This window comes from Scardinius erythrophthalmus (genome assembly GCF_964197995.2).
Source record: "Scardinius erythrophthalmus genome assembly, chromosome: 12".
NCBI lineage: Eukaryota > Metazoa > Chordata > Actinopteri > Cypriniformes > Leuciscidae > Scardinius > Scardinius erythrophthalmus.
In genome coordinates, this window is record NC_138232.1 from 40,099,604 (window position 1) to 40,112,203 (window position 12,600).

Sequence of the window (12,600 nt, forward strand, 5' to 3'; positions counted from 1 at the left end):
TATGCGGCAACACCTACATTAACTGGTTTTATATGTCAAAATATGATTTAATCAGCACCCACAACAGTCATTTTAATCTCATATTTTTACTCATGCCGTTTAGTCAAACCAAGTGCTAGTCACACTTCCTGACTCGATAGTGTCAGAAAGGTTTTTTTTTATTGCATTTTTTTTCCCCTTCTTCCCTGTCAGAAAGGTTGATAAGAGCCGATATGTATAGATAGGCGTTTCTGTTTTTTCATTATCACAAACATATCTGCTATTTCATCTTGACCGATTATCTTACATATATTTATTTATTTATAATATGTGACAATATACACTTATATTCAAAAGTTTGGGGTAAGTAAGAGGTTTAGCCTAATGAATACTATTATTCAGCAAAAAATGCATTAAATTAATCAAAAGTGAAAACTTTTATAAAGTTACAAAAGATTTCTACATTTTTAAATGCTGTTCTATTGAACTTTCTATTCATCAAAGAATCCTGAAAAATAAAATGTATCAGTTTCCACAAACATATCAGAGTGATTTCTGAAGGATCATGCGACACTGAAGACTGGAGTAATGATGCTGAAAATTCAGCTTTGATCACAGGAATAAACAGAAAAATGTTATTTTAAATTAATTTGACAATATTGCATATTTCACAATTCACACAGGTGAGCATGAAATCATTCTTACAAACCCCACATTGTTGAATGGTAGTGTACTTTGTTGTTAACTATTAATATAACTGCAGGACTCAAATTGCTTCAGTTATATATAATATAATATAATATAATATAATATAATATAATATAATATAATATAATATAATATAATATAATATAATATAATATAATATAATATAATATAATATAATATAATATAATATATACACATATACATATACATATACATACTACTGGTCAAAAGTTTTAGATCGGTAAGATTTTTACTGTTTTTAAAAGAAGTATATTCTGCTCACCAAGGCTGCATTTATTTGATTAAAAATACAAACAAAAACAGTAATATTATGAAATATTATTACAATTAAAAATAGCTGTTTTCTATGTGAATATACAGTAAAGTGTAATTTATTCCTGTGATCAAAGCTGAATTTTCAGCATCATTACTCCAGTCTTCAGTGTCACATGATCCTTCAGAAATCATTCTAATATGATGATTTGATGCTCAAGAAACATTTATGATTATTATCAATGTTGAAAACAGTTATTTACATTTTTATTTCATGATGCTATGATGAATAGAAAGTTGAAAAGAACAGCGTTTATCTGAAATCTAAAGCTTTTGTAACATTAAACACTACTGTTCAAAAGTTTGGAGTCAGTAAGAATTTTAATTTTATTTTTGGGGGAAAGAAAAAAAATAAATCAATACTTTTATTCATCAAGGATGAGTTAAACTGATCAAACGTTACAGTAAAGACATTTTATAATGTTAGAAAATATTCTATTTTAAATAAATGTTGTTCTTTTGAACTTTCTATTCATCAAAGAATTTTGGAAAAAATATTGTACACAACAGTTTTCAACATTGATAATAATAATGAATGTTTTCTGAGCATAAAATCAGCATATTAGAGTGATTTCTGAAGGATCATGTGACACTGAAGACTGGAGTAATGATGCTGAGAATTCAGCTTTCATCTGAGGAATAAATTACATTTTAAAATATATTAAAATAGAAAACAGTCATTTTAAATTGTCATATTTCATATAATATTTTTTTTATTGTTTTTTTTTATCAAATAAATGCAGCCTTATATATAAATAAATAAATAATGAATCTGATTTGAGATTTGAGGTGGAGATGACATCAGACACCACAGGTTGTGTTTTTACACCGTGACATTTGATTGAGGCAGTGCTGCATTACGCCTGTGAAACTACAGTTTTGGCGAAACCAAAAACGGTTTACAAAACGGTTAACATCTGCAAATCTACAAGGTGCCTTTGGGGAATACGAAATATGTGAAGAGACAAAAATAGATCTTTCTAAACAAACACATGTGCTGGGTAATATTAAGAATGTCATAGCAATAATCAGTTTGTGTATCATTTTGCCTTCAAAGCTGACCATTTTTTGGCTTGCTGGGTACTTTTTTGACTGATTCCAGGAGGTGAATATGGTCAGTGATGATGGGGTCTTTAGCTCCCTCCTCTGGCCATCATGGCAAACCTTTTTCTTTTTCAGGGTCGTAACAGTTGAAGATTATGACTTCACCAGCAATTTGACGCCGAACAGGAAGAAGAGTTGCTGAACTGACAGACTTAATTTTAGTCATGACATTTGGGGGAAATCCAGTGATGACAGAAAAAAAAAACAATCTAGAGAAGGGAAACGGTTTGTGACAATTCACAGTTTAGAGAAATGAAAAAGCTGTCGGCATTATAGAAACAACCTCGCACAAAAGCATTTTGAGAGAACCCCGTGCACTTTCAAACATTTACACAAACGACACCACACTTGTTAGGGGATTCAGTCATGTGAGCTGCTGAACCGCTTCAAGGTCCTCTCATGAAAGTAAGGATCCATGCTGTAACCACTCATACCCTGACAATCATTTATATTCACCTAAAGCCATGAATCTGCTTCTGAAGGGCTGAAAGTCCAATATAACATGTCTAACCAGCCAATCAAGGTGTTGATGATTACTGGAAACATCCAGGTATGTGTGTCACATTTGACAAAAGAACAAAAACAAATGACACTCACGAGATTTCTGCACTGAGGTCCGTAGGTGCAGTCTGCCAGAGGAATAGTACAGGAATATCAGCACCATGATGGGACAAACCAAAAAAATGAAGCTCCGTGTGGACTTCATCCTGATCATCTCACACGAGGCTTCATCTGGTCCGAGTCACCTGAAAAAACAAGCAAGCAACACATTTTGAGAAATTCGGAAACTGAAAGGTTTCTGAGTTCATCTCAGGTCAGACACGACAGAGATATTATTTTGATGTGGGTGCGTCCAGACCTTCATAACATGCAGTGACTGGCCTGATGGTGAAATAAAGTTCACTTTCACAAACACTTTCAAGTGCCGTTTCTCTCAAAAGCATCGTAAGACAGTGGTTTCTACGATCAACTTCGCTCACAATGCTTTGGAGAGGCGCAGCCCAGGATAGTTTTTACCAAACCACCCTAGTTAGTTGCTATAGTCACCTATTGTCCTGACCCTTTAAAATGATGTATTTTTAATGATTCTGAAAGCTGCTTAACACATTTTACCTGATCTATCCATGTTGTCTGCATGACCAGTCACATTTAATCATATTTTTGACTTGAATTAATACAAATGTTGCGACATTTTTAGGAAACCAAACAAAACATTGCACAGCATCTGAAAGTGATCCCACATTATTATCATCAACTAAAACTATGACATTTTGGTGAAAACTGCAGACGCCGTGGTAAATTCTTTTAAGTATGAATATTTAAGCATTTTCATTAAATTCCCCCTGTGGTGGAAATCAAGTTTTAAAGTTGTTTATATGTATATGTGGTGTTTTTAATGTGCTTTAAGACAAACCATTTGCGAATTCATAAGTCGACACCATTGCTGAGTATTTTCTCCTTAAAACTGCGGTGAACCAAAGACAGTCTCAAAAACACGCTTTGAAATCTGTCACAAACTTGTAACCAAGATATTCATAGGACCAACCGCGTATTCTAAATGAGGCAAGGGTGTAGAGTTACATTCAAGCTATTTTTAAGCATGAAGATTTTTTCTTTTTCCAAGGATCAAAGATCACCAAAATGATCCTTTAAGGGATAAAATTAGACTACAGGGGGACTTTAAATACACTCAAGTCTATATCAACACCTAAAACTTAAACGTACACTATGTCATTTTTTTCGCCGCTAGGGGTCGCTAACCTATTTACAATAACAAAGGCGTAGTTTGATGACGCAACATTTGCTAAGAATTATGGATCTTGTCGTCAACGTCAAGCCGACCGATCTAATAATGTTTATGGATGAGTAAATACATCAATGTTTTTATCATGACTGTTATATGAAGCAGGTCGGGATTGCTAAGAGACAGCTATCAGTTCCACACGCGACGCGAGTCCCACGGATATAAAAGGAATATGGACATTTCATTCTACCGAACTACACGAAAGTGCAGAATTACTACTCACAGGCCAGTTTATTAGACAAATTAAACTTGTGAGGTAACGCAGCGCTGTTTCATTGGTCTAACATTACACCATCACACTAAACTGCATTTGAATGTGTTGAAATGTATGTGTTAGTCTGTCTGTATCAGACTAGCAGTAAGCTAGATCAACATTAGAATAACATACAGATCATATTCTAACATTTTATCATTGTTGAACTATATAACATTTAGGGGTGGGCGATATAGCCTCAAAATTATATCACGATATTTCAAGAATATTTGCGATAATGATATTTATGACGATATCGAATTTTTGTTGTTGTTGTTGTTGTTGTTGTTGAAAATTTTCTTATGTTTATCTCACCTAAATGTTTGCTCACTCATTGCGTTTTTACTGTGTGGCAATTTTGTTGTTAAGAGTTTACACAACACAAGGAAGCTTGATTTCAATCTTTGAATTAAATGTTAAATGTGTGTAGGTCTAACACCAGTATTCAGAAATACTACAGAAACAGAATAAAGTAATCAAATGTAAAATAACACAGTCTTTTAGTTCTGATGACTAAATTAAATACATAGAATAATAATAATTCTCATTCATTACAATTAAAGCTATCTTTCGTTGTTTTGACGACAACATTAATGACAGACACATAGCCTATGGCTGCTGTCACTTTTACAGCTAGTGCACGGATCCATTGCTGCTGTTTTCATTATACTGTCTGTCACACTGTCACATGCGTTTTATAAATAACCGACTGTGTTTACGAGTAGGCACTTACCAAGACCACTTACACAATTTTATGTTTTCCCCCATTAAAGCGATATAATCCGCGAAAAATAACTTTTGTTACTCGCTAGCTTTACTCTATGTATGCACGCAGTGCAACTATCTCACAGAGAGCGCGCGAGTAGCCTACTGGATAGTTTAAAATCGCTTGAATGTTTAAACTGATAAGACTTAAGAAGACGTGAAAATTCTAAACTTTAGTTACGATGCACTGATGGCCCGATCAGTGCATCGGTTTCTACGATCAACTTCGCTCACAATGCTTTGGAGAGGCGCAGCCCATGATAGTTTTTACCAAACCACCCTAGTTAGTTGCTATAGTCACCTATTGTCCTGACCCTTTAAAATGATGTATTTTTAATGATTCTGAAAGCTGCTTAACACATTTTACCTGATCTATCCATGTTGTCTGCATGACCAGTCACATTTAATCATATTTTTGACTTGAATTAATACAAATGTTGCGACATTTTTAGGAAACCAAACAAAACATTGCACAGCATCTGAAAGTGATCCCACATTATTATCATCAACTAAAACTATGACATTTTGGTGAAAACTGCAGACGCCGTGGTAAATTCTTTTAAGTATGAATATTTAAGCATTTTCATTAAATTCCCCCTGTGGTGGAAATCAAGTTTTAAAGTTGTTTATATGTATATGTGGTGTTTTTAATGTGCTTTAAGACAAACCATTTGCGAATTCATAAGTCGACACCATTGCTGAGTATTTTCTCCTTAAAACTGCGGTGAACCAAAGACAGTCTCAAAAATACGCTTTGAAATCTGTCACAAACTTGTAACCAAGATATTCATAGGACCAACCGCGTATTCTAAATGAGGCAAGGGTGTAGAGTTACATTCAAGCTATTTTTAAGCATGAAGATTTTTTCTTTTTCCAAGGATCAAAGATCACCAAAATGATCCTTTAAGGGATAAAATTAGACTACAGGGGGACTTTAAATACACTCAAGTCTATATCAACACCTAAAACTTAAACGTACACTATGTCATTTTTTTCGCCGCTAGGGGTCGCTAACCTATTTACAATAACAAAGGCGTAGTTTGATGACGCAACATTTGCTAAGAATTATGGATCTTGTCGTCAACGTCAAGCCGACCGATCTAATAATGTTTATGGATGAGTAAATACATCAATGTTTTTATCATGACTGTTATATGAAGCAGGTCGGGATTGCTAAGAGACAGCTATCAGTTCCACACGCGACGCGAGTCCCACGGATATAAAAGGAATATGGACATTTCATTCTACCGAACTACACGAAAGTGCAGAATTACTACTCACAGGCCAGTTTATTAGACAAATTAAACTTGTGAGGTAACGCAGCGCTGTTTCATTGGTCTAACATTACACCATCACACTAAACTGCATTTGAATGTGTTGAAATGTATGTGTTAGTCTGTCTGTATCAGACTAGCAGTAAGCTAGATCAACATTAGAATAACATACAGATCATATTCTAACATTTTATCATTGTTGAACTATATAACATTTAGGGGTGGGCGATATAGCCTCAAAATTATATCACGATATTTCAAGAATATTTGCGATAATGATATTTATAACGATATCGAATTTTTTTTGTTGTTGTTGTTGAAAATTTTCTTATGTTTATCTCACCTAAATGTTTGCTCACTCATTGCGTTTTTACTGTGTGGCAATTTTGTTGTTAAGAGTTTACACAACACAAGGAAGCTTGATTTCAATCTTTGAATTAAATGTTAAATGTGTGTAGGTCTAACACCAGTATTCAGAAATACTACAGAAACAGAATAAAGTAATCAAATGTAAAATAACACAGTCTTTTAGTTCTGATGACTAAATTAAATACATAGAATAATAATAATTCTCATTCATTACAATTAAAGCTATCTTTCGTTGTTTTGACGACAACATTAATGACAGACACATAGCCTATGGCTGCTGTCACTTTTACAGTTAGTGCACGGATCCATTGCTGCTGTTTTCATTATACTGCAGGGAACTACACTAACCTTTTCCACTGGTGGCACTTGCGCTACTAACTTTTTCAGTTACTGGCGCAAAACATGATTTGGTCGCACAAATTATTTATAGTAAGCCGCTCTGCATAATAATGAACAATAATGAAACTGTATTGCATACAGATGTGCTTTTTATTTTACTTGCCTACTTTTAAACCACATGCCTTCTTGTTTTTGTTTTCTTTAACATTGGTTGGGATAAATTTTCTCCTAAATGGATTTCAACAAGCTATGGGCACAGATGGGCAGACTCCTGAACTCTTAAGTAGTGATGCACCGATGTGAAATTTGTGGTCGATAACGATAATAACCAATATTAATATTGCTGTTATGGCATAAAACAGTAAAAAAACAAACAAAAAAAAAAAAAACAGGAACATTGTGTACAATTAAGATAGGCTACTTAATTTATTATTCCAATGGCAAAAATATTGTATCATGATTTTTTTTCAGGAAAATCACGCTTTCACGATTTTATCACGATTCTTTATGTTGGTTTTACTATTTTGCGACTGAGCATTACAGCCAAAACGTATGTCCATATTTTAAAAACAAAGCCTTGGGTAACAAAACATATATATAAAAAAATGGCAGACGAAGATAACAAATATTTGTCATTATTTTCTTTGTTATTAAATATTAAGATCAAAGATGCACATTACACATACACAACTTAATACACAAATTAAATAAACAGTGTTTTATGTTTTCAGCTTCAGTATTTAACAGTAGCATTGAAGAAAGTAATTAAATTAACAAATATGAAAATAAAACAAAATAGACTTCACTGTATAAATTATACATTGATACTTATTAAAGCTACTTCAGTCAAGAGCAGTGTGTGATTTTCTCTTTGCATTTTGTTGTTTTATTAACATTAAAGGAATAGTTCTCCTAAAAATTCAAATTGTCATAATTTACTCTCTGAAGTTGTTTTAAACTCGAATGAGTTTCTTTCTTCTGTTGAAAATAAAAGTTATTTGGAAGAATGTGGGTAACCAAACAGTTGATGTACCCCAGTGACTTCCATAGTATATTTTTCTCCTTTGGAAGTCAATGGGGACCAGCTACTGGATAGCCACATTCTTCAAAATATTAATATTAGAAAAATATTAGAAAATATTAGAAGGAAATTAATACAGGTTTGGAACAACATTAGAGTGCGTAAATTATTTTTGGGTGAACTATCCCTTTAAGGACAAGCGGCAGCGTGTTTACTATTGCTACTGTCTCTTTAAGAGTTGCGCGCGACGCGTCTATACACGTATTTGACAAGCAGATTTACTCAATTTTCTCAAGTTTGCTTTCACTTTAGACATAACCGACTTTGTTTATCTAAACCTTGTGTGTATTTAACAGTATAAGCACAATAAGACTCGAAAGATAACTAGTATCCAGGCGCTGGTAGACAGGCTTTTAGTGCATGTGAGCTTCACATGTACGCGCTGAGGAAGGAACGCACACGTTAGAACACGTTAAAATATAAAACGTTAAATATCCGTGTTTGTGTGTGAGAGAGAGAGAGAGAGAGAGAGAGAGCGAGAGAGAGAGAGAGAGAGAGAGAGAGCCGCTCGCGCAGCACTGATACAATGGTAGGCTACGTTTTAATCTAAGTAACGGTCGCGGGGCTGAAGTTAACTTGATGTTTTGAATGCTCGAGGCAGAGCACGTTATAAAACGTATTCTTAAAATACACATTTCAGTTTTAATAAATGCTCATAGTAAATCATAGCATATTGCCTAAAACATAGGTACAAAAATAATCAGTGATACATTTGCGACCCATTAAAAATTAGGGTCGCAATGGCATTTCAAAAGGTCGCATATGCGACCATTTTGGTCGCAGTGTAGTTCCCTGTACTGTCTGTCACACTGTCACATGCGTTTTATAAATAACCGACTGTGTTTACGAGTAGGCACTTACCAAGACCACTTACACAATTTTATGTTTTCCCCCCATTAAAGCGATATAATCCGCGAAAAATAACTTTTGTTACTCGCTAGCTTTACTCTATGTATGCACGCAGTGCAACTATCTCACAGAGAGCGCGCAAGTAGCCTACTGGATAGTTTAAAATCGCTTGAATGTTTAAACTGATAAGACTTAAGAAGACGTGAAAGTTCTAAACTTTAGTTACGATGCACTGATGGCCCGATTGTGCAAGAGACCATCCAGACATGTCCTGACTCCTAAACGCGCTCGAGAGAAGACGCGCGTCGGCAGCACCGCTGAACACTCAAGCTGTTTGTGAAACTGCTAAATCGTCATCGGAGGCTGACAGGCTGCTCTCGCGCTCAGACAGGTGTTGTTGTTGTTGTGCGTGCTAGGGAAGTAAATGCGCCATACGTCATTGCGTCGCTATATCGTTGATATCGCGATATGACACTTTTTTATCATGTAAAAATGTATACCGGTATTATCGTGGACGATATGATATGGCACACCCCTAATAACATTGATTAGTTTTATGTAAATGTGCTCACCTGTTTAATAAGTACATGTAGGAGCGGTCGAAGTCTCGGACACGGAGCTCTCGTTTATATACTGTCTATGGGAGCTCTAGGCATCTTGAAAACACCGCGCTGATATTGATTCTCGTTTTAGTTCTCCTTTTTTATCCAAAGTCTGCTTGCCATGGTCCAAAGTGTTTGAACGAAACAACAACAGCGTGCAAATAGACATTCTGAACTAACGTTGTCCACGTCTGTCGCCTTGGTTGCTATGGCAGTACGAGCGGAAACCAGGGATAACGCGGATATGACGCCATTGACGGCGACAAAACGGAAATAAAGAAACGTGACGTGTCTTCGAATTAAATGACTAATTTCTTCTGGTTTGAAAGTTGTTGGAAAGATTTGGGATAATGTAAGTACACAACTAAAAAAAAAATAACAGTGATTTTTGCTATTTTTAAAGCAAAAAAGTTTAAACAGTTAATTCTGAATATTTAGGATATTTTTTGAAAAGTATATTCATTAAGGGGACATAATGTGCCTCTTTTCACAAGATGTCTCTGGTGTCCTCAGAATGTGTCTGAAGTTTAAGCTCAAAAAATACCCCATAGATCATTTATTATAGCTTGTCAAATTTGTCCCTATTTGGGTGTGAACAAAAACAGTTTTTGTGTGTCCCTTTAAATGCAAATGAGCTCCTTCCTTTCCAGAGGAGGGCGGAGCCTTGTGCTTCAGATCCTCCAGCAAGGAGAAGCACCTGGCTGCAGCCTGCAGATCGGGGCGGGGCTGCACGTCTCGATTCTAGCGGGTTCTCATTTCCGCGGTTCATCGCAGCATGGTGAATACAGGCAAGCTACTCTTTTTAAATACATTTTTTTGTCATTTTAATTACAATTTTTAATTCTGAGTGGCGTTTAGTGTGATGTTAAGGAAGTATTTAAAAAAATAAAAATTGTGTAACTTTACTTTACCATATCACACAAATAACTAGAGCAATAGTTATACATACATACATATATATATATATATATATATATATATATATATATATATATATATATATATATATATATATATATATATATATATACATACATACATATATATATATACACATACATACATATATATTTCTATGAATAAATTGATTAAAAGTAAACTATTTTGATATTATTATTATAAATAAGTATACATTTATTAAATTAAACATAAAACTACATTCAATAGTAATAATGTCAATCCGTTGATAGGGTCAGACACAGTATTTTATCTAACCGGCTTACTGGTGTGTCAGTGTTTATTTTGTAAAACCACACAGCTTGTCATTTAATTAGTTAAGATATACTGTGCTTTTTGACATTTGAGCATGACATTTTTATTCTTTTTTTTTTTACATGTATACACAGACGTTTCATGGAACGTTAGGTCATGAAAATTTGCCTAAAAGTCATGGAAAAGTAATTTACACTGATAGAAATGTGTACAAACACATAGCTTTCCTATACTACTTTTCATTACAGGTCTGATGAAGAAAGACGGGCAAGAGAAAGGCAAATGAGGCACACAGAAAAGAATGTATGAGACATTTAATAAGACATTTTTACTTCTCTTACCATGAATATTTTGACTTGTACTCTCTACTATCCTTTTAGGCACAAAAGGCAAACAAGTGTGTTAAAGTTTAAATGTGTGCGGCATAATGCCTCATGGGTAAGGTTGGCTTTTTTAAATCTTGCTTCTTGTATTTTCTAAAGCAGTATCATGGCTAACATGATCTTAGATGTAAATATGAAGGGGTTCTGTTCTGTGTGCTTTTGGCTACAAGTGACATGAACTGGGGAAAGAAGATTGAGGAAAGTGTGTAATGATGTCAATGTCTAACCACAGATGTACATGTACAAAAATCGAATTAATTTCTTCAAACAGATATGTATATGTACAGAGAAATGTATATGTAAAGTTTCACCTATCTTTATCAGAATTAATTAAACCATTTGATAGTAAATAAATAACAATGAAATAATTGTTTTGGCATGTTATTCATATACAAACAATGCTGGTATTTTAACCATAACAATTTTCATTATCAAGTAAATCCATAATTTATTCATTTTAATAACATATTGAGACTTGCTGAAAATATTTGACTTTTATTTAAATGTTAAAAATTAATACTTGTAACTGTAAAGCATATACTGAAATAAAATTAAAATGAATAAAAACAACCTGAAACTAAGTTCGTTGACATTTGCAATGTGACAAGTCAAAAGAAGTAACTGGATTATTGCTTGGAAATGTACATAATGAAACGTTTTTAAAAAAAGAACAATATTTATAATACTATATATTATTACCAGATTTAAGCAATTTACGGATTCAAAGTTTTGTTTTATACTAGCATGTATAAGTCACAAGCATTGTTTTCAACTGTATTTCCTGTTTACCGTGGCGTCGACATCATTACTGTGCCACTAACCAGTGAGAGCCGTTATGGGAAGGGCTGCACGTGGTCAGCCCGCACCTTGCCAGCAAGTGCAACAACAAAACTGGAGAATGTTTGGAGAGACCGTTTATGATGTATGGGAATTATAAAAAAAGGAGTTTGTTTTGATATGAACCATTATAGGCTGGTTGTTTACACACACTGTGGGTATAATTATGTTCAAACACCTTATAAGAGTGAATTTTATATGATACATCAGGTGATGGCTCACCATATGGGAAATTGTGGGAACAAGAAGGGGATGGGTTAGTTAAAGATGACCTAACGAATGTCCAATGGTTGAGCAAAGTGTAAGAGACTGTAAAAAAAGCAGAGTTTTGACTCACAGAAATAAATGAAATTTTAAAGGATATTACAATAGAGAACCATTATTTTAAATTCTAATAATATTTCACAATATTACTGCGTTTTCTGTATGTTTGATCAAATAAATGCAGCCTTGGTGAGCAGAAGAGATTTCTCTCTTCTGAAAAATAAATAAATATTTTTTTAAATTATAAAATCTAATTTTGATAAAACAATAAATATTTAATATTTTTACATTTCAAAATATATTGTGTAGCTTATAATATTAAATAACTGGAACTTTTTCGATACACCACGTTATTTAGATTTCACAGAATTTGTATTTCATGTAATTATTATGATGCATTTACAAACACATGGTAACGTTAACTTAACGTTACTATGATGTTAA

The 12,600-nt window shown here is 33.8% G+C and overlaps 1 protein-coding gene across 4 annotated transcripts in view; it reads right to left on the reverse strand.

The window, feature by feature from the left end:
• st3gal3a (ST3 beta-galactoside alpha-2,3-sialyltransferase 3a) overlaps positions 1 to 12,600 on the reverse strand; it is a 50,210-nt gene that overhangs the window by 36,849 nt on the left and 761 nt on the right. For all 4 annotated transcript variants that reach the window (XM_081379770.1, XM_081379769.1, XM_081379771.1 and 1 more), the window contains exon 2: positions 2,722 to 2,870. In XM_081379770.1, coding sequence (XP_081235896.1) covers positions 2,722 to 2,839 — 118 coding nt within the window. In that variant the 5' untranslated portion in view covers positions 2,840 to 2,870. The remainder of the gene's footprint in view (positions 1 to 2,721; positions 2,871 to 12,600) is intronic.